This window comes from Cyprinus carpio, chromosome B20, assembly GCF_018340385.1.
Source record: "Cyprinus carpio isolate SPL01 chromosome B20, ASM1834038v1, whole genome shotgun sequence".
Classification (NCBI taxonomy): domain Eukaryota; kingdom Metazoa; phylum Chordata; class Actinopteri; order Cypriniformes; family Cyprinidae; genus Cyprinus; species Cyprinus carpio.
Genome location: NC_056616.1, coordinates 22,421,547 through 22,443,897, shown reverse-complemented (window position 1 = coordinate 22,443,897; position 22,351 = coordinate 22,421,547). Strand labels below are relative to the sequence as shown.

Below are 22,351 nucleotides of genomic sequence, written 5' to 3'. Positions count from 1 at the left end.
AAACTCAACGTAAAACCCATTTTTAGCATTTATACAAACATGCATAAGTTGTGTTGATTCTCCACAATGAGTTGTGAAGCATATAAAACCCAGCTGTTTCGAGTGGCTGCTTAGGGTGTTCAAACTATGTAGTTGCTAGGGAGTTTTGGGATATGTATGGTCTCCCTTTTACTCTTTGTCCGACAAAAATCCTGAAAAAATCTGAAAAACTAAGAAAGGCCATAGCATAGCTCTACTCAACAAGCCGCTTGATTTGATCACTTGGCACCTCACGATTTTTGTGCTATAGTAATAGTGATGCGTAACTGCCAAGTACAACTTACGTGTCTTTCCTTTCTCAGACTGTCGGAGACCCTCTCCCTCTGGATAAACAGGAACCACAGTCACTGTATAGACCGTGTCTGACAGAAGGTTCCTTAGGACTGTGTTGGTGGTGCCTCCAGAAACTTGCTCCTGTTGATGTTTGAAATTTAAACAACGTTATTGAAGATCGGCTGCATGTCCAGAAAGATAGTTGAGCCTCTTCCATTGATCAGCTCTTACCATGTCTTCAGCACCATCAGTAGCTGGGACGTAGAAGATTCGATACTGCCGGACATTACCTTCGGCGGGCTCCCAGCGCACCTTCAATGAGCTGGTTGTGGGATCGGTGACCTGCAGGTTCTTTACTCCACCCAGAGGCTCTGAGAATTGCGAGAACTGAAATTAAGCATGCTACGTGCTAAGGGAGTAACATCCAAACTTGAAATTGCAGGTACGCACTTGTTTTTCCATTCTCTGACTGTTTCTTTCCTTCGGCATCAGGATATACTGGTATTACAGTGACCCTGTACTCTGTGTTTGGTTGTAGGTTTCTCAGAATAGTATTGGTGGACATTCCCGATACTTGGGTCTGAAGAGTACATCAGTACAGCCACACAATTAATAAGAAGCAAACCAAACGGACAAACTCGACAAAAATTGTAATTTAATTAATTACCATGCTTGAAGCACCACCGGCAACAGGCACGTAGATGACATTGTACTGACGAACATCTCCATCTGCTGGGTCCCATCGCACTCTCAAAGAGTTCACAGTTGGGTCTGTCACCTGGAGGTTCTTCACATTTCCCAAAGGTTCTGCGTTAATAAATCAGACATGTTGAACTCAGACAATAAACAGGGATCCCTCAGAGGCAGAGGAGTTCTCCATCCCGAAACTGCAAGTTACAAACATCTAGACTCACTTGTCTTTCCATTTTCTGACTGACGTATTCCTTCCACGTCATTTTCATACATAGGCAACAATGTGACCTTGTACACCGTATTAGCATCGAGATTACGTAGGACGGTGCTTGTCGTGCCACCGGAAACTAGTTCCTGATCACAAAAACAAGAGATTTGGTCACAGTTTGGAACGTCCTTCATATAAACAACTAGAGGTTACCTCATCACATCTTACCATCTTCTCACTGTCTCCAGGCTGCGGGACATAGAAAACCTTGTAATTGCGAGGGTTTCCGTCAGCATGCTCCCATCGCACATTTAGGGTGTTGCTGGTGGGATCAGTAACCTGAAGATTGCGAACTCCACCCAATGGTCCTGAAAAGCCGGGATACGTGAACTTTAATACCTGAGTAGTTCTAAACAATAGCCAGACATTTCAATTTGTGGCCAAGTTAATTCAAAGGTGCACTATAGTATGTCTTCACAATGAACTCACTTGTTCTTCCATTCTCAGAAAGAGGTCGGCCTTCCATCTCATGATATACTGGCACCAAAGTCACAGTGTAGGTTGTGTCGGGCTTCAAGTTCTTCAGAACGGTGGAAGTTGTGGTCCCAGAGACTTGATCCTGCAAGACAGCAGTGTTTCAATAAAAATATACAACCTGTTTGCAACATCCACATTGATTGTAGAGCTTGGAAATTCTTTACAGGTGTAATTTGTATAACAAGCACATTTTGTTAAATTTACATATGGAAGAACAAATCATTTATATCATAAGTTCAAAACATCCATTTACAAGTTTCAAAATAAGTGTCCGAGTGGCAACTGAAACTACAGTCTTGTTTGCCATTTCTGGAACATTCATGGAAATCATTCTCACCACTTCTTGATCTTGGCTTCCGGCAGCAATGTAAATGATGATGTATTCCCGCACATTGCCTTCTGCCGGCTCCCAGCGTACGTTCAAGGTGCTGATAGTTGGATCTGTTACCTGCAAGTTCCTGACGCTGCCCAAAGGTTCTAAGGAGACAACAGCAAAGTTGACTCAAGATTGACAAAATCTGTCCAAACCTCCTGATGTCATTTTGGAGTCACTTACTAGTCTTTCCCTTCTGAGAGAGTTGAGGTCCATCTCCTTCAGCGTACACTGGCAAAACAGTCACTGTGTACATGGTGTCTGGCAGGAGTTTACTCAGCACTAATGTTGTGGTGCTCTCAGACACTTGTTCCTGAAAGAATACAGAAAATTCAGCTCAGTACACTATATCTTCTTCAAACCAATTCCAACTAAGGAACCCTAGTTTGTTTTAACAAAGACTGGTTGCACAAGGTCTGCCCATTTAAAGAGATAAAGAAAACTAAACTTGTAAACTAAAAGAAAACTGCACTCTCTCTTTGTAGCTTGCCAAACAGATTGTTTTCACAGTTTACTTCAGCTCCGTCTAAACATTGGTGCTCCCAGTTGTAAACTTTCCCGCAGGTTTTTCAGCATAATGAGAATTCAACAAGAGTTTCATTACATCACTCTCTCATCTCTGGTCCTCAAAGGAAGACTATGTCTATATACGTCTGTCTGCAAGCTATGCCATTAGATTTTAGAGAGATTTCCACTTGTGACATCAACACTGTATAAAGAAACTTTGAAATATTCAGATATTCCTACCATGAGCTCAGTTCCTCCGTTGGTGGGCACGTATAAAACTTTGTATCCCTGCACGTTCCCGTCGGCGGCATCCCATGTGGCAGTGAGTGTTGTGAAGGTGGGATTAATGAGACGGAGGTTTCGAACACCTCCAAGAGGCACTAGAGTGAGATAGACAATAGTTTTATAACAGAGATAGTGTGTCTGTGCATAGATACCTAAATAAGCTACAAGGTTGATACACACATGTCCTTCCATTATCAGACTGGCGCCTGCCCTCTGTGGCCGGATACACTGGAACCACGGACACTGTGTATGGAGTATCAGGCTGCAGGTTTCTTAAAACAATAGACGTTTGGGCGCCAGGTACTTGTTCCTATTTACAACAATGGGAAAAATAACTTTAGTGATGTCTTTATATAATTTTTTTAGACACTTTCCAACTCCTGTACTACCAGTTGTAAAGCTTTCTCCAAGTGTTTTAAGTTATGTGTGTCTGTTTTGCATTTGCTGCTCTTTACGTTTGTTTGTTTGTTTGTTAATACTATCCATTTTCTGTGTTGTTATGTGTTACTATGTTGTTTCTATATGTCTTTGCTATATCATGATATGCAACTGCAATCATTTTGTTGTTTCTGGAGTGGGAAAATGTCTACTGTCCAACTCAATTGATTATCTGAGCTGTCTGTCTGTGACTATGTAAAATTACTGTTCATTGTGTTGTTGCTTATGTAAAGCGTCCTTGAGCCTGGGAAAGGCGCTATATAAATTAAACATATTAATATTTTACTTTTTTGCAATGAGACATTATTTTTATGACAAATAAGCACAAAAAAGGTAAATTTTCTAAGTACTGTTTAAAACTTCTTCTTTTTTCTTATGGAATAATAGTTGTGAGAAACAAAGCCTCACCATCGCCTCAGTTCCTCCAGCTTCTGGGACAAAGAATATTTTGTACTGGCGCACGGCTCCGTCCGCGGGGTCCCATTTGACATTCAGAGAGGTCATGGTAGGGTCGGTGACCCTCAGATTCTTCACACCACCAAGGGCCCCTGTAAAGAAGATTTCCATTTTACTGTCTTGGCATTAAGTGTATGAAGCATAATCCAGATTGTACTTCCAGACTGGAGTTTGGACAGAGTGGTGCAATATGCATATTCACTCCTAAAAATAAACATTCTGGGCTTAACAAAGAACCTCTCCTTAGAACCTTTGTTGGCTGTAAATTTGCACGTAAACTCATAATAATCTCTACGGAAAAGAGAATCAGACAGAAACGTCAGAAGGAGTCGTTTAGTCACCTATTTTTCATTCTTAATCAGTGAAAGCAAGATATTGAAAGTAAGACACCGAGGTTTCTGAGAGAAACTCACTTGTTTTTCCATTCTCAGACATTCTCTGGCCATCACCCTCTGTGTAAACTGGAATTAAGGTCACGGTGTAAAGCGTGTCAGACTGAAGGCCTCTCAGAACTGTGCTGGTGGTGGTTCCTGATACCTGCTCCTGTTTTCATGAAAGAATATACAGTATAAGGCCTGTTTAAGTCAAAGAAACAATGCAAATCACTTCTACATGAGGTCTGCAAATCAATATTTATGGTTGATCTGGACATCGAATTGTAGTTTACTCTTTAGTTGATTCTTGACATCCTACCAGTCCTACCATGCTTTCGGCACCACCAGCAGCAGGCACGTAGATGACCTTATACTCCTTCACTTTTCCTTCTGCCAGCTCCCAACGAACATTCAGTGTGGTCATAGTGGGGTTCAAAACCTGCAGGTTTCTCACTCCTCCTAAGGCTTCTACAGGAACACCACACACAGTGTTACATAATGCTGTCTCATTTTCATTGCATAACATCTCGAATAATCTGACAAAACTCCAGATGTGAGCGAAAACCAAGATGTTTTATGGAATGCATCCTCCCTAAATGAGTTTATCATTGTTTTCGCTTCCCAAATGGAGTCATAAAATACTTCAGGTCTTGGAGCCGCTTACTTGTTTTTCCTTGGCCTGAAATATCTTTACTTTCTCCGGTGCGATAGACTGCAGCCACAGTTATGGAATAAGGGGTGTCAGGGGTCAGCTTCTGAAGAATGACGCTGTTCTTCTTTCCACCAACTTGAACCTGATTGGAAAAGATGTCAATAGTTAAGACTTGTTTTGGTGTTCATTGGTTTCCATTAAATGAGAACGGCACCCTTTCAAAAATAAGTGTGTTGAATTTGGTGCAACAGCAAAAAACAACAAGAAATGGCACTCGCAACCCATTTTGCTTCCATAATCATGACTTTCCTAGTAAAAAAGGTTATTTAATGAGAAATAAAACCCTAAAATAAAGCCTGTGTAGTTAGTTAACTACATTACACACATTTTACAAATATTGTCAGCTCTTTCACAAAATGCTTTTGTTCCTCTTTTGTGTATCTCTTTGAATAAAACTGTACACTAAATGCACACTACATAAATGAATATGAAAATAAACATTAAACAATATTTTGTATGGGCAAAGCGATTTTAATGATTTTGGCATCAGTTTTTGTGTGACCAATCAGCATCATCCTGCATTAATAAATAAAATGGTGAAAGTACCATTGTTCATTTCTTATATAGTTAAACAATTCCCAAACAAACAGTAAATGTTTGCTGGGCTGTTCATCTCAAGTGCATAGACATGAAATATACAGTATAACAGTAATGGTTTTGTTTTCTTGAGCCCTACATAAGAGACATGTTGTGATGGTTTGCATCAGATGAGCCTGCTGGTAATGGCTTCCTGTCACAATGTTCTTATTTGCTTGCTGTAATGATTAACACACGGGCCTTGAACTTTCTTAAAACATATTCTGCCAGTCATCATCATAATTGAAAGATTACCCATGTCCTGCTTCAAAACAACTCATTGGATGGGAAATGGAGACAGCTGAACTTACAGACAGCAGTTTTCCACCCGCAAGGGGTTGGTAGGTGATTTTGTAGTTCTGGACGGGGCCTGGCGCATGGTCCCATTTCACGGTTAGAGTTGTAGTGGTGGCGTTGAAAACCTGGAGGTTTTGCGGTGGACCAGTGGGCACTGGGAGCATACAGAAAGGTTGATCAGCAAAATCTGGCTTTAGAACTGTAGCTAAAACTATTAGGGATGGGAATCAAGAGGAATTTGAAGATTCTGGTTCTGATTCCACTTACTGAATCCAGTTCTTTTAGGGTTTTTGAAGAAATTACAAATTGTATATTTAACAAAAACTACTATTTGGGCAAGATGTTCTAATGTTTCCTTTATTATTAAAGCACAATTTATACAACTGAACTCCAATTGTCAATCCAAATGTTAATTAAACATACCATATGAAGACGCAGTCAGTAATCAGACAACAAATCAGTAAGTAATTATCTCAACATCGATTCAGTCAGTAATTAACTCAACAACAAATCTTTAGATCAATTCATAACCTACTCATAACCTATAAATCATAACTCATAACCTATACATTTTAGGTCGATTTGTGAGTCTGATTCATTAAAAAGAATCGATTCATTCAAGAATGGAAACCAAAGATCAAGAAAATCCTTCAATTCTAGATTTTTTTTTTTGAATTGGTTATTGATTCCCATCCCTAGTCATTATGTTGGTTACATGAGCATCATGGGTCAATCCTGAAAGGAGGATGGAGGAGCATGGGTTTTTGCAACAAAAACAGTGCAGTCGGGCATGTTATGCATGCGCGTTTATGACTGATGACAGATGAAAATGATGACAAAATGATAGCGATGAAATGGCAATGATGAATGATGATGGACAAATGATGGTGGATGAGTATCTGGTGAAACACAAAAATGCACATGCATTTCGTCATCTTCCTTCGTTCATCCTCCTCATTAACATTTACATTAACAATAACATTTTCTCTCATTGGATACAACATACCGGGTGTAATGACCTTTGACACTAGAAAAAGATAAACAACACGTTATTTTATTGTATCGTCAGTAGCTATAACATTTGAACTAAACAAAAACAAAAGTATAAATACTGTATGTTTACATTTTTAAGTAATATTATTTTACTGCGTTGCAGCAATAATATGTAATAATATGTCTCCATCATACTAGGATCATAGTGGCATCTTTAATCTATGAATGTCAATTTAATATATTCTTGCTGAATAAAATGTATTACAAGACCTTACTGACCCTAACCTTTTCAACAGTAGTATATACTGTATGACCTTTTTTGCATATGAAAGTGTTAACATATTCAGTGATCGTCAAGAAAAAGGCAGATTTGTTGAGACAAAAGAAGCAGTTTTGGATTCCTTTATACATACACTGCTATTTGTTCAGTTTTGTAAACTGATTCTGTCCCAGTACTCAAGAGTTAGTGTTCTACATGTGTGGTTGTGTGTTAGTCTCACATGTGCGTTGGCTCCCCATCAGATCCTCACTCTCCGACTCATCAGGGTAGATGGCTGTGACAGTGACATCATACATTGTGTCTGGGTCTAAATTTGGCAAAACGTGGCTTGTCTCTTCACGACTCAGGATTTCCTACAATAGATCAACTCTAGTGAGTCTCACATGTTATTTTAGAGAGTTCATTAAATTTGTAATGAAAATGTAATTTGATGTTGCTTTAAAATCAATTGCACTCTTAAAAATAAAGGTTCTTTATTGGCATCAATGGTTCCACGAAGAACCTTTCCACTGATCGAAAGGTTATATTTAGTGGAACAAAATGGTTCTTTTTAAGAGCTGTTCACTAAAAAGGTTCTTTGGGAATCCCAAAAATGGTTCTACAGAATCATTGCAAAACCCCCTTTTGGAAGCTTAATTGTTAAGAGTGAGTGCGAATGTGGGCTGCAACTCCAAAGTCTTTGGTTAATTTGGATTAAAGCGTCTTTCAAATGAATGAATGTGAATTAATGAATAAACGTACGTATTTGAAGTTGTTCTCGCCCTGCTTGGTCCAACCGATGCGGTACAGTTCGACATCTGGTGCTCCATGCTCCCATGTTGCCCTGAACGAAGTCTGGCCCACCTCAGAAAACCTCAAGTTCTTGGGAGCAGGAACCACATCAATGTTAAAAGAGAAAGTATGTGAAATATAGAAACTGGTCTGAACATGGGAACTGTGAACCATGTGAACTGACAAGTTGGAGCAAGTGAACGTGTTCCTGTGTTAAAGGAAGTGTTTGTTTGTCAGCAGACTTGGAGATCAGCTGGGACTGATGAAGGATTCTACCCTTGGGACTGATAAAGTAAAGCCATGAACACATACACGTGGCTTGGGTAAGGGTGGCGTCACACATGGCACTCATTATCCAGACAAGGAGCTTGAAAGACCTGCTGAAATTGCAGGTCTTGTAGCCAGTAAGTCGCATAGTTCAACACCAACGTAGCAAACAAAACCCGGCAGCCGTGAAGTGATTGCTGCTGCCAAACCAACATCATCGGTCAATTGGTGTCATCTTGGAGAATCAGAGAAGATTACAAGCTCACCAGTAACTCCGCTGTCAAGCATGGGATTTGCTGGACCCTCGTCGTAGACGGGAGTGACGCCAACATCATACTCTGTCTGAGAGCGGAGGCTGGTGAGAACCAGAGTGGTGATGTCACCGTTGACCTCAACCTGTCAAACACCAATGTCAGCATTAACATTAACACATTTCAAGGGAAATGGGAATAACAGATGCTATTGACAGGCCGACTTGCCTCGACTCCATTCACTACTCTGTGTTGGTGCAACGGAGTAAAAACTGAGTTTTTATGTTATGTTTTTTTTAACAGAATTTTTACAACAAGGACACCACCAAACTAGATCTTCTGAGGACAATGCTTGCTGAAGGTTTTCAGATTTTTCTCAGCGAATTGCTATGTTGTTCTTAGTGGTTGCTTATTGGCTCAAGTCTCTGATATTCTGTGCCTGATTGCATGAAAACCCTTAAGCGATCTGACTATGCTTAATCCTTACATTTATATTTGTCCTGAATCTTGTTAATACTCTAACTTCACCCTAGGCTGTTGTAAGTTGTCTTGATAGTAAACAAATCATATCATAGTTTTAATATTCACAATACCTTATTTTGATGACTAAAATGTGCTATGGTTGAGATATCGCTCCTTTTTCCCCTTGTTCTTTTATTGCACAATGCACACCAGGCAAAACTCATGATCAAAGTCTGATCACTTGGTGAAGTAACAACACATCTTTCCGAAACAAGACACATAATTTGATGAATCATGCACGTCATACTTAAATCCCTAAGTATGATAAACAGCGATAGTGATGTTTTGCCTTGTATGGATCCAAAGATGGATTCAGAGTCTGGCTTAGTGAATCAGGTCATTTTAACCTTGTTCCAGAGTATGTCCAAGAAGAGATAAACAACAGTCTGCATCCTATCAACAAGTTTGCTTGGATGTGACCAAAGTCCCTTTAAGACAAGTCATGTCACTCGGCGGCCATCTTTGAAACGGCTCTCGGGCATCCAAGTGCAACTCCTATCTCTCTGAATGGGGAAACATCATATTCTACAAAACTGTTCACTAGGCTTGCGACTAAATTTCATATTTGAAATCACCAAAGAAATCTGATAACAACTGTGTCATAAATGTTGTTTATTTTGCTCAAATAGCATTATAAAAAGCTTATTATTTAGGCTAGATCATGCAGTGCACATGCGCAGTCCTGAGCACGTCTCAGAACGCTGACTGTTTCTATATCAACCAGGACACTTCTAACGGCAGCTGCAGTGACGCGCTGACTTTACCGATTAGCGATTGGCTCATTCATTCAGAAGGCGGGGCTTCCTGCGATTGAGCGGCCATATTGAGCGTTGCATTTTTCCCTATTCAAAACTATACAGGTGACATGTCTTGGGTATTCTATAGTCTTTGGATGTGACCTTTCGGACCTTCTCAAATAGTTCCACTGGTTCATCTCAGTAGATCTTCAAAAATAAAAGACTCATCCTGGAAAAAAACAACAGCACTCTGAAATATCTGTAAAGGCATCACTGCAGACAGGAGACATGGACAGGAGGGCACAGGGGAGCCAAATCCATGCCATCTAACAATTTAATGCATCCTTGGTGAATAAAGTATTGATTTCTTTCAAAAACTTGACTGGTAATGTATGTTCAAGAACTTTTTTTTTCTTAATTAGAATCGGTTTATGGGACATTTTAGCGATTCAGAATTTGGTGAGTTTTGAGTATTGTGTCTTCGATTTTGATGATCCCTGCTGTGTATTACACATTTTGATCACCTCTTTCAGCTCTCCATCCTCTCGCTTGTAAGTGATGATGTACTTCCTGACATTCCCAGGAGCTGCATCCCAGGTGAGACGCATGGAGCTGTGAGTCGCTTCTGAGATTTTCAGCTTACCCGATGGAGGCAGAGGCACTAGGAGAGAAATAAATGCATTTCATTTGATATCTATAAAAGCATATACTACGTATAGAAAATAACAGATTGAAACCATCTGAAAATAAGGAGAAGACTAGCGTACGAGTGACTCCTCTGTCGATGAGTGGTTCGCTGGCTGCCTCCCCGTGTAGGGCGAACAGGGAGATCGAATACGCCATGTTTGGAAGCAGCTGCATAAGCTGAACATCATTCATTTCTGCATCAACTCGTAACTGCAGGAGGGAGGGATGTTAAGAGGACAGACGTTAGCGAAGCAATGGCCCAGCGAGACAAGACTTGTTATGAGGAACACCTGGCATAAACACACTCCCGGTTGTTAAGGTATGTCTCCTCCAGACTAAATTAGATCAGCCTGATCTCCTGGGATGATGGTTGTGACTTTTCCAAAAAACAGAGCATCTCTTGATATTTGGGTACTATTATGTACATGAGTTCAGGGAAGAAACGGATCCAGAACAGGCAGTATTAACTCGTTTTGCCAAAAGCTTGTGTGTTGGGCAAGTCTGCATTTTGTAGACCCCCTAAAGGAAGATTTTATTGCTCAGAGGTCGCTCTTTCATTGCTCAGGAGACCAAATGGAGTTTTCGGTTAAGTCTAATTTAATTATCAACTTGGTCTCAGATGTATCCTAAAGTTCCTAAGGTGAAATAAATAATAGTTGACATACAGTACAAGAAGAATATAGAGCTATAAAATGTGGACAGAAGATCAAATGGTTTGAATCTGAGAAATGCTCGAGAAAATGCTTCAATTTGGTATCTATAATTTTTGATTGCAGGTTTCAGTATCTATGCAACTCTGAGCACAGTTTAAGATCTTGGTTCTTTTATTACCAACTGAAAAAACCTCATTGAATATCCTTTTTGTCAATTAATTTTGACTTTATTAATTTACACTTTAATTAAATAAAACTAAAATTCAAATTATAACTATCAAATATAAATACAGCTGATAATTATTAGGTGACTTTTTTTATTTCAAGTTTCCCTGGCATATGAAAATTACAAAAAAAAAAATAATAATTAATAAAAATATTTTTTAAATACTAATAAAAATGACATTAGCACACAACAAATTTACTAAAACTTAAACTAAAATTTGAATGAAAATTGTGAATATAAAAATAAAAGCTAATCATTTAAAATATGAATATAGTACTATAATATACTATAATATAATCTACTATAAAGTAAAAATAAAATAACTCATTTGTGATTTTCTTTCTTATAGGCCTGTACAGTGTTGTAAAACAGTTGATTCCTACCTACGCAGACCATCTGGCTATGCTAAGGGAGCTGCTGGCAGAGGTAGGTTAACTTTGCCTTGAGCTTTAATAAAGCAGTGGTGGAAATTTTGAGAGATCGTCTGGAGGGTGTTCTGGAAGGTGTCAATGCGACAGGCTCTCACCTCTATCTTTCCAGAGGGCATGCTGGCGTTGATGGTGTTGTAGTTCAGCAAGTACCCGCTGGCTCCGCTCACTAGCTCCCATCTGACCCGCATGGATGTTATGGCCTCGTCGTACACGGTCATGCTGGTGACAGCAGGTAGGGGCACTGTAGAAACCCAAAAGAGGGAAACTTTGATCTAAAATACAGCTTTATAAGAACAAAAAAGAATAATAAAAAGTTTGGTCAAACATGAGCAATAAAATGACCTAGCTTTATGACCACAGCCACAGTGACCACAGCAGATTATTGCATCCAAGTGGCTCATGACAAAACGATAAGGCCCTCTTTACAATGGGATAAGGCCTTGTAATGTTGATCATAAACATTATAGTGAGAAATGTAAAAAACACTTAAGCAAACTATAAAGTGAGAATAGCCAATTAAGATGTTCTGTTTACTTTAAATCTGTAAAAATTATACAAGTTTACTTTGTCCGTCCATAAGAGCAAAACTAAGCTGTTGACGAGGGACCACTTCACAGATTTTACAGCTGTTCCATATTTGTGATGTGGAAACCAGCATTAAAATTGTAAGTTGTAGTAGCTGCAGTATTTCTTTGCGGTTTTCTATTGGCTCTGCTCCAAACAATACTAAGTTGCCTACCTAAACACATTTTCAGGCATCATTAGTAAGCTCCCAACACGTATAGGACATACTGTACCAAATTCACTGCATCTGTCTTTTGTGGACGAGGCATTGTGACATGCTCAGTCACTCAAAAGTAGGTGGAAAATGCGGGCCGTTTCAATAATAAATAAAACAATATTTGAGCTATGTTTGCTCATGTACAGTTTGCTACCATGTTAAAATGTAGCTAATAAGGTTTTTAATATAGCCCGGTATGCAAGGAAACAGCTACAGTTTCCGGTGGTTGAGGTAAAGATATGTTAATGCAGTGAATTTCATCAGATAGTGAGACTGAACAGTAGAACTAGGAGGACGAGTGCGATAAACAGCAGGAAAGGTTAACTTACATGTGGTTTCGGTTCCTTTCAAAGGCTCGCTGCTCTCCTCACCGATCACTCCATACACCCTGACAATATACTCTGTCATGGGCGTAAGGTTGACCAGGACAACTGTGTTTTCTTCGCCATCAGCGAACATCTGTAAAACATCATCAGGTAAAGGTGATTGTCTGCTGAGAGGGGTGAAAAGGGGAGGCATGTGGCCTTCTGAAATCATCTCTCTGAAGTTGCAGGTACTAAGAGGTCAGAATTCAGCGCGGGAACATGTTGTGAGATTTATGGGATCTAGTTCAGCCCATACTGATATGTGATACTTTTAAGCCATATAGACACAGCGTACAGTATATGTTTAAATAAAATATGACAAGCAGCATAGCTCTGAATGAAATGTTATATGAAAGCTGTCCGGTTCTATAGAAGTTACTAAGATTACACAAGAGGTATGTAGAGATATGGAAATTAAATGTCAAATGTTGCTCTTCATCAAACTTGACTTTTATGGTGTCCATGCAATAGGAACAATAATAAATAAAAATGCACATATAAATTCAGTTCCAAACGTTAGTGAGCTGTCTACATAGACAGCATTTTAAGGAATCATCGATGTCTCCCAATGCAAAACGTTAGTAGGAAAATGAATGCCTTGCTTTAGCCAATTCTGAAGGCAGCATTGTGAAAAAGAAATCCCAGAATGCATGCCAGACAAATCAAGTGAAATGCAGATTATACTTAAATATTTAATTCAATACAGAAAACTGCTAATAAATTCTTAAAACTAATTTAAGAATATTTATATAAAGCTATATATATTTAAGCTTATAATAGTATTGTGTCATTAACTTAGCAACATGAAAATATCAAACTAATGAAACCTTCACCCTCTCTGCTCCTCTCTGTTGGAATGAGCTGCCAACCTCCACCCGAACTACTGAATCCATCACAACTTTCAAGAAGCAGCTGAAGACACAGTTAAATAGTTTCTATATCTAGTGATCCAAATAAGAGGTTTTTGATGTTCTGTGATGATTTGGAGATTGCTTTATAAGGCAGCTCACTACACAGACACAGAGCTATAGAATTAATTTTTGTACAAGATGCTAGCAAATGAAAGTGCCATAAATTCCCTTAAAGTCTCTAAAGTATGCATGCATTTCCGTTTGAACACAGGCCGGATATATGTGTTCTTAACACTCACCACTTCAGTCTTTCCTCCTGCGGCAGGGACGTACTCGATACGAAATTTCTCCACTGGCTCGTCGGGCGGCATCCAGGTAGCACGGAAGGAGTAGTGTGTGACCTCTGAAGTCACCAGGTCAGTGGGCGTCCCTGGACCGCCGCCTGGTTCATAGAAAGCAATGGGAAAACATGATCAGTGGTGTCCAACGACTCTCAAACCAGTTTACAGTTAGACTGTAAATCTTCCTCAGGCCTATTAGCTTCTTGCAAAAGGTTAAATGGGTTATATATCATGGTTATATATCAAGTCTCATGGTTCTGTAAATCACTGTAATCCCCCAAGGAGGATCGGAGTGCAACCTACAGTCTTTCCTCACAATCTTTTCAGTGAGATTATTAGTAAAAAAAACAAAGAGCCGTCTGGGAAAACAAGAGTGCAAATCAAAAATGGATGGCAAGAGTTCAAGCTTTGGGAATTCTTGGTTTTTTATTCTAGTCTGTAGAACAGATCCAGGACAGATTTGTTTAGATTCATTGACCATTTTGCATTCAAAACATACAGTAGTCAAGTGCGTGACTGTACCTGGGCCTTTGACACTATTACAGAGGTTAACAGTGAGGTCGTCCACGATGTCCAACAAGAAGGAGAAGTCGTTGACATTGTACATGTGGATTTCATCAGGGTCGGAGGCAATGGATCGCAACTCATTTTCATCTGCGTTTTTCACACCTAGGAGCCAAGAGGAGATCATTATTGAAAGATCTCAATTATTTCAGCTGGGTCAATGAGACGTAGATTAAGCTGTAGTCTTGCCAAATGAAAAGCTGTGTGATATTTGGACACAGGAGAGCAGACTTTCATTTTCCACTGAGACTGCATTGACAGAATGCCAACAAAGTCAAGAAGAAAAGAACTTACCGATGGCATAGAGCTCAATGCCCGAGTCACGAAGTCTCTGAGAATTCACTACAATCTCATCCTGAGATTTGCCGTCGGTAACAAGGACGCCGATTTTCCGAGAATCGGGTCTCATACCGACATTTGGTTTGAAGTTGTTCTGGAGGATGTAGTTCAAGGCCATACCTTTGGAAACAGAAGCGGCAGGTTGGTTTCATCTGATGGTCCCAATTTTTTTTAATTATTTCTAATGTGGATGGACCTTCATATGTTTCCTATAATCTATGGATCAAATCAAGCGTGATTTGGCCTGATTAGCTTATTTTGATTCTTTGAATCATGGGTAATGTACTTTTTCACCAGGAATTCTGCTGTTAAACACAATTATTTACTAAATCAGTTGAAATAATAAAGGCTAAAGCAAACAGCATCATGGCACACAGTAAGTCTATCTTTAAAGATTTATATATCTGGTTTTTACTTCTGTAACCCAACTGTTTAGGCATGAGTTTTCTGTTTTGTTTTGTTTTTCTATCATTTTTAAAAGAATGGTAAAAATGGCCATTAAATGTTGTTTTCAGGAATTCAGATGGCCTAATACGAGTGCATCTTCAAGCCTGTAAACAATAAAGCACATATGTAATGGGTCGGTACCCGTCATTGTGTTTCCGCCTTTGTAGGGTAAGTTGGCCACAGCCTCCTGCAGGGATTCACGGGTGGCGTGAGCGTTCAAATGCCACTCGGTTTTGGGATCCCCACTGTACTGAGCCAAACCTGGGAGAGAAGCACACACCATTATGATGCAAGTGAGACGATGACTGGTAATAACTCAATATGGCCCTAGCATAAAGGTCACATCTGGAGCCCATATGCATGAATATACCTAAGTAAATCTAAAAACATGTAGTAAACAGAAGCACAAGAGACTTGCCGATTTGAACCTTGTCGGGGCCAATGTCAAAGACGCCCACCATGCGACCGATAAAAGTCCGGATGGTTTTGAAGTTCAAGCGGCCGATACTCCAGGATCCATCAACCAGCAGGACGATATCAGCCTTGGCTGTGGTTTTACACTGATTTTCTGCAAGTAAAACACCAGCGAGAAACGCCAAGAGGAGCTTAGATGTGATTGTATAATGTCTGCTGATGGCAGAGCTGAGTTCAGCAGGAGAGCGATGAGAAACAGGGAAGAGACATGTACACATGCTCACAGCAAATAAAAAAGCACATTTACACTGCAATAACTTATAAGCATCACACTTTTAGAGGAGACTTTTATTTCGTGTTCATTTCTTGAAGCTACAGACTCTTTCCATTCAATTTCTAGTTTTCTTCTTTGAATCTTCAGTCTTGCGTTGCATCCAAATCCCTTTTGGCATCCGGCCCTGGAGGCCATTTTCCTGGAATTGTCATTGCTTCTGTTCTACAGAGAAAAGAAGTAGCCCTTTGTGATGCATGAAATACGAGCTGTTTCTCTTTTGCGCACTCAACCTCCGTAGGACGTGTGGAGCTCCAGATACCTATTGAATATGAGAGGAGCCCCAAAACTGAGGCTAGAACACTGGTGATCTCTCTGGACACCATCAAACATGGTCTGCAATTGAAAAATATCTTGTGAAATTGATTTGTTTACAAGCATGATCAGAAAATAAATAAATAAATAAATAAATAAATATATATATATATAATAAAGAGTGAGTTGGAACAGGTTTCTTGCTGGAAAATCTGGTACCAGCTGATTGTAGCTGGTTTTAGCTAGTCCACGAAGGTCATCATTAGATGATCTACATGGTCTACTGTAAATAGAATTTAACTTGTAAACCATCTTGGTCAAACTGCTTAGAGATGGTAGACCAGAAACTAGAATTAAAAATATAACTATATTATTAAAAAAATAAAATAAAAAGAAATAATAAAATAAAATAAAAAATAAATAAAATAAAATAAAAAATAAAATAAAATAGTGTATTTAATGAATAGTGGCAATATCATCTAAACTGATGAAAACTACCTAAAAAAAAGGTTAAAAAATAGATAAATAAGTAAAAATGTTCAAAAGCCACTGCAAGTTGGTATGATGTTATATCACTGTTAGTTTAATCTGCTCTCCATCACTCCATGTCAGGGTTTTGTCAAAGAAACATAACACTTTCCTAACCTTGTGCTATTCAGTGGCTTTCTCTCTTCTATGAAATAGTGCATAACTAAAAACAGAGCATTTTTTTTTTTCCCTGAATTCATGTCACAGGCAAGCTCTCACACACAAGATATGTTGCCAGATGAAATGAAAAGGACTGATTATAACATGCTGAATTAAATTATTGCATGAGCTATTAGATTTAATAAGAAGTTGCATTATTTTGATGAGATATTCTAAATTCAAATATATTTTCTCCCCTTTGAAATGTTTAATTTCCTGATAAGTCATGTAATAATGTAACAAGTATTTAAGAACTATTTTGACTTTTAGCACCCTAGAGTCAACCTGCTTGACCAGGTCACTGTTTTAGACAAGTTTACAGTCAGATCCTGTTGATACATGTGGAAAACTGTGCCCTCGCATGACCTTTGCTCTGGTCGTTTCACAACTAAACTTCTGCAACACACTCCCATCATCCTCCCTGCATCTGCTGCTTAACTCCTCACTGCTGCATGACTTAACCTCTGGAAAGTCTTTCACGTTAGGACTACACTCAAGTCTTTAAACTGCCTGCCAATCGCAGCCAGAATCAAACTCAAGACGCTGTTGCTGGCGAACTACGCTGCCAAAGACTTTGAGCTCGCAACTGCAAACCATACGCTTGATCTCGCCATGCAAACAGTGTCCATTTATTCACAAGCTCATTCATTGTTACGTGTTTGGTTTATATATTTAATTTCTATATATTTCATATATACTGAATTACTTGTTCTGAGTTTCTCATGCACGTATTTATTTTAACATTATTTTCTATTATCTATAATATTTGTACTGCACTAGTAAATTTATACTCATTGACTCAATTCTGTTTTAATGTCTTTTTTGTCCTAACTACAGCACTTGACTTGTATTTTTGGTTACTTTTAAACTGCTTTATTTCTCAACAGAATTCCTAGAACAAACAAATGTGATGTTATTTTATAATGTGCTGAGATTATACCGGGGAAATCAAGAGAAGGAGATTCAGGTGCATCAGAGAGGGTGGTCTTCTCCTCCCCGGCCAAAGGCATACTTTCACCTCCATCAAACATGCCAAAAACAGCCACGGAGTATTTAGTTCCAGCTCTGTGAATGAAAGACAAAACTGAAACCATAAGTGTCAACTCAAAACAAGAAGTATGATTAGAATATTTACATTAGGAGAAGCATCTAAATGCATTGATGCTAAACATTACCTGAGTTCCTCTAGAACAACTGTGTTGTCGTACGGCCCGACAAGATATTCTCCAAGATCAACATCATTTCCGCTGGGATGGAAAGTTACTTTGTACCCTCGTACATTCCCGGGAGCAGGATCCCAGGATACACGGAAACTGGTTTTAGTGGGTTCAGAGGTCTGTAGGTTTCTTGGGGCTTTAAATGGTGACACTGCAGGATGAAGAAAAGCAGATATCAGCATTTGCTAATGTGATCACTAGATCTGAAATTTTCAGAGTAAATAATATGTGACTTGCATGATGCTAAGGTGCTTTGGGTGGTTTTCAGGACATTGCTATGCAGTTGCTCAGGTGTTAAGGATTGATAGGTTGCTTACTGGACCAAGCCAAAAGTCTGGATAGTGTGATATTCTGGTCTCTTGATACGGCTCAGGTCCCTCTTCCAAAATGTTAAGTCTATGTGTTTTTTGCCCGTTTTATCGCTCATTAGGTGAAAATGTTACGTTTGATCACAATTAAGAATACTTTGAATAATAATTCATTTAGCAAGAATTATTTAGGAGGTGTTATGCACTGAAGTTGAACATTTAATGTTAGTCCTTTGTTCCATTCCATAACCCTATGCCACAATTTTTTTTTTTTCAGTATTATTTTTTATCTTGTTTTCCATTATAAATATCTAAACATTCCTAAATCAAGAAACATTTACTTGAGAAGCAGAATGACTTAAGATATTAAGTCTTGTGAATCAAAATTAAGTAAGTTTTTTATTAAAACAAGAAGAAATATTAGGAGAATAATCTTGTTTTTGCTATGAATAAAGCTTATTTGTCTGACCCTACTGGGAGATATTTTTTTTCTTGTTTTAAGCTTAAACTCATTTAATCTGAAAACATTCTTTTCAGAAAAGAAGACTTAATATCTTAATTTGCTTCTTCAGTAAATGTATCTTGATTTAGGAATTCTTAGATATTTGTACTAAAAAAATAAGACAAAAATACTGATTAAGAATATATTTTTTTTTTTAGTAAAAACATATAAAAAAGAAAGTAGGAAAGATGGAGTTCTTGCTTCGAGAAAAAAAGCTCCCGATGGGGTCAGAAAAGCAATCTTGTTTTCCCTTTGAATTAAGATTTTTAAGTTTTAAAAATAAGTTTTAAGATTTTTCTTACCCCACTGGCAGATATTTTTCCCTGCATAAACTCACTTTTTTATTTTTTTATTTTTTTTCTTCAGATATCTTAAGTCATTTTGCTTCTCAAATCTTGAATTAAGACCTTTGTACTCAAAAACAAGAGCATAATACTTTGGAGGAATGTAATTTTTTTGTAGTGCACTGTAAGTGGTGATGCGTGCCTGTGTCTGCACATATCTGTGACTCATGGGCTTTGAATTATTGGCCAACGTACGTGTGGTTCCTACTCCTTGCCTTGCTTTTCCTTCTCCTCGTTTGTAAATGGGATGCACTTTGATGTTGTAGGTGGTCAGGTGCTGTAGTTTCCTCAGTATGGTGCTGGTGACATTGGCGGGGATCTTCATCGTCATCTCTTTACCTCCGACTTCAGGGACATACGTGAGCCTGTAGCTGACCACGGGGCCTGGAGCGGCTTTCCATGTCACACGCATGGTGCGTTCAGTTTCATCAGACACCCGTAAAGCCTTGGCAGACGCAGATGCTACAAACAGACAAAAATAAGAACGTTTGACTAAAATTCTACTAGACTGGCCTGGGTAAACCAAAAACTGACAAGTGAAATGAAAACAGACAAGCAGGGATGGTCAGAGGTGAACGCAAAACCACAAGCAAGCCAAAAGGAAGCAAAAGTTTTCCTTCTTCCAATATTCTCTCGATCCCCACACTGGTGTCATGTTTCCATGAGTTTGTACGATTTGAGTTGGGTAGAGAAAACGCATCCACGCTTCAGCCAGCATCCCGGTCGACATACGGCTTGTATTATGGGCTGCCCTGCACACATGCAACCCTTTAAAACTGCTCTTTCCCGCAGCGGCGTTCACTGTTCACTGCACCCGTTGCTGCGATCAGCTCACTTTTTCCAGGCCAGTGACTACTGCACAGAAACTCAAAACTCACCGTACTCGCCAAGATTCGGCGCCAAGCGCAAAACCGCAACTTGACGTAGTCAGGCTAACATTAAATAATTTTTCAACTAGCTAAGATTCAAAGGTTTCTCGTCCGTTTCCATTTCTTTCTTTCCATCAAGTACCACAGATTGCAGTTGTTGATTGATGCACTTTAGATGGTTAAGCCTGAGGTGCAGGCGTGCATGTCCTGTCACGTCTGTATTACCCAAAGAACAATTTTTCTTTTCTGGAAGAAATGGACGTTTGCTAGATTTAAAGATTACCATAACCCTAAATCTAACCCAACCCAACCTAACCTCCAGCTTCCTTTAATGAGCCAATCATCCCAAAAGGTTTCACTGGGTTCTATTTACACTATTTAATCTTTCAAAATGAGTTTTACAGTCATTTGAGAACCGTTTTAAGTTTCCATATTACCACAGAACATCTACAGTATGTACTCCTGGGCCAATATGTTGATCCGAAGAACCTCAACATCAAGAACCCTTTTAATTTCAAAGAACCATGTAGCAAATCAAGAGCCCTGTACAGTGATAAATACTTTAGCTCTTGAAGACTGAACCACTGAAGAACATTTATTAAGAACACTGATCCCTTTTTGTGACTATTTGATAATTATATCCATTTTATTTTACACTACAAATTACAGTATTACTATTCTTCAAATTCTTGACTTTCAAACTTTTATTTTTTTGTCATGTATATTAGTACAAAAATGCATGTAACACTTTAAGTTACATACTCTCTAAGTATGTACTTCTTAAAATAAGTAATAACTTATTCATGTCTTCTTTGTCATGTGATCTTATGCCATTTACAATTCCTCTCCCATGGCCTCATGGGATGGCAAAGTGTCTATCAGATGCACACTTAAGAATTTTGCTGTGAAGTAACCTGTACTTTTCAGCTGTAAATACTGCAAAATTGACATACTACACTTTTTCACATACTGTTTTTCGCTTATTCTATGGTAGAGAAGTATGTAGTTTCATTAAAATGCTTCTTGTTACAAATCTGGTAAAATGCAGAGAACTTGATGATGCTGAAAAACAAAATGTTGGAAATTTAACACAGTGTCACGCTTTACTCTGAAGCATGCACCGCGTTAGACTTAACTGCAGCCTTAAAAGCCATATCACAATTTCAAATTCATTTCAATTAATTGTGCATCCGCCTTATTTATTTTATAATTTCATTCATTATTAGCATTCATCAACTTGCATACTCATACAGTTCTTCACAAACTCCTGATTTAGAAAACATGAGGTTACTACAATAACAGCTAAAACAGATTTACGTACCATCAGTGGTCTCCACTCCCAAAAGTGCTTCTCCATTGCCTCTGTCATACGACGCTAACACAGACACCTGGTAGCGTGTTTCAGGGGTGAGATTCTCTAAAAGTGTGCTGGTCAGATCCCCGGGCACCGTCTTCTCCCCAGACTCTTCGGAAAACAGAGACCTCCAGCGAACACGATACTGCCTCACTCTTCCTGGAGCGGCCGTCCATGATGCCATGAAGCTGATGTCCGTCACATCACTGGTTATCAAGTCTCTCGGTGAGCCCACCTCTGCAGGCAACACACAAAATGAACTTTAATATACTGAAATTATGTGTAGAAATGTTAGAAACTGGGAGGTGTGGTGTAGGGAAAGCTCAGGACCAAAGTTGAAAGTCTTACTCTCAGAAAAAGACTTTTAAGCGAGAAAAAAATTCATTCCAAGCTGTATTTTAGCAGAATCACCTTGAGCCATAATCTGATATATTTCTAGAAGCAGATGGACCATTTCTCATGATGTCTCTGGTGTCATTGGTGCAGGTGTGTCAGGACTGAAATGAGCACTATTTCATTCAGGTGAAACTACACTTAACAGCCGGTCATAAAGTCTAAAGTCAACACACACACACACACACCTTACAAAACCCACCACAGAGTCCCAAAAGCACTCTACTTAAAGGGTTAGTTCAGCCAAATATTAAAATTATGTCATTAATGACTCACCCTCATGTCGTTCCAAACCCGTAAGAGCTCCGTTCATCTTCGGAACACAGTTTAAGATATTTTAGATTTAGTCCGAGAGCTTTCAGTCCCTCCATTGAGAATGTATGTACGGTATACTGTACGACGC

At 38.9% G+C, this 22,351-nt stretch overlaps 1 protein-coding gene across 5 annotated transcripts in view; it reads right to left on the bottom strand.

Annotated features, from left to right (window-relative positions):
- Positions 1 to 22,351, bottom strand: part of LOC109113087 (collagen alpha-1(XII) chain-like) — a 70,836-nt gene that overhangs the window by 32,121 nt on the left and 16,364 nt on the right. For 2 of the 5 annotated variants that reach the window (XM_042747040.1, XM_042747044.1), the window contains exons 14-46: positions 21,523 to 21,792; positions 19,528 to 19,794; positions 18,137 to 18,329; positions 17,902 to 18,026; positions 15,693 to 15,842; positions 15,416 to 15,535; positions 14,783 to 14,947; positions 14,447 to 14,593; positions 13,883 to 14,025; positions 12,697 to 12,826; positions 11,682 to 11,827; positions 10,357 to 10,486; positions 10,114 to 10,250; positions 8,346 to 8,475; positions 7,783 to 7,922; positions 7,262 to 7,394; positions 6,775 to 6,795; positions 5,783 to 5,922; positions 4,848 to 4,977; positions 4,503 to 4,651; positions 4,223 to 4,352; positions 3,762 to 3,901; positions 3,096 to 3,225; positions 2,871 to 3,010; positions 2,307 to 2,436; positions 2,088 to 2,227; positions 1,703 to 1,832; positions 1,442 to 1,581; positions 1,227 to 1,359; positions 980 to 1,119; positions 763 to 892; positions 544 to 683; positions 324 to 453 (exon numbers count right to left, since the gene is read on the bottom strand). In XM_042747040.1, coding sequence (XP_042602974.1) covers positions 324 to 453; positions 544 to 683; positions 763 to 892; positions 980 to 1,119; positions 1,227 to 1,359; positions 1,442 to 1,581; positions 1,703 to 1,832; positions 2,088 to 2,227; positions 2,307 to 2,436; positions 2,871 to 3,010; positions 3,096 to 3,225; positions 3,762 to 3,901; positions 4,223 to 4,352; positions 4,503 to 4,651; positions 4,848 to 4,977; positions 5,783 to 5,922; positions 6,775 to 6,795; positions 7,262 to 7,394; positions 7,783 to 7,922; positions 8,346 to 8,475; positions 10,114 to 10,250; positions 10,357 to 10,486; positions 11,682 to 11,827; positions 12,697 to 12,826; positions 13,883 to 14,025; positions 14,447 to 14,593; positions 14,783 to 14,947; positions 15,416 to 15,535; positions 15,693 to 15,842; positions 17,902 to 18,026; positions 18,137 to 18,329; positions 19,528 to 19,794; positions 21,523 to 21,792 — 4,719 coding nt within the window. The remainder of the gene's footprint in view (positions 1 to 323; positions 454 to 543; positions 684 to 762; positions 893 to 979; positions 1,120 to 1,226; positions 1,360 to 1,441; positions 1,582 to 1,702; positions 1,833 to 2,087; positions 2,228 to 2,306; positions 2,437 to 2,870; positions 3,011 to 3,095; positions 3,226 to 3,761; positions 3,902 to 4,222; positions 4,353 to 4,502; positions 4,652 to 4,847; positions 4,978 to 5,782; positions 5,923 to 6,774; positions 6,796 to 7,261; positions 7,395 to 7,782; positions 7,923 to 8,345; positions 8,476 to 10,113; positions 10,251 to 10,356; positions 10,487 to 11,681; positions 11,828 to 12,696; positions 12,827 to 13,882; positions 14,026 to 14,446; positions 14,594 to 14,782; positions 14,948 to 15,415; positions 15,536 to 15,692; positions 15,843 to 17,901; positions 18,027 to 18,136; positions 18,330 to 19,527; positions 19,795 to 21,522; positions 21,793 to 22,351) is intronic. The other 3 variants (XM_042747042.1, XM_042747043.1, XM_042747045.1) reach the window with 3 other exon arrangements.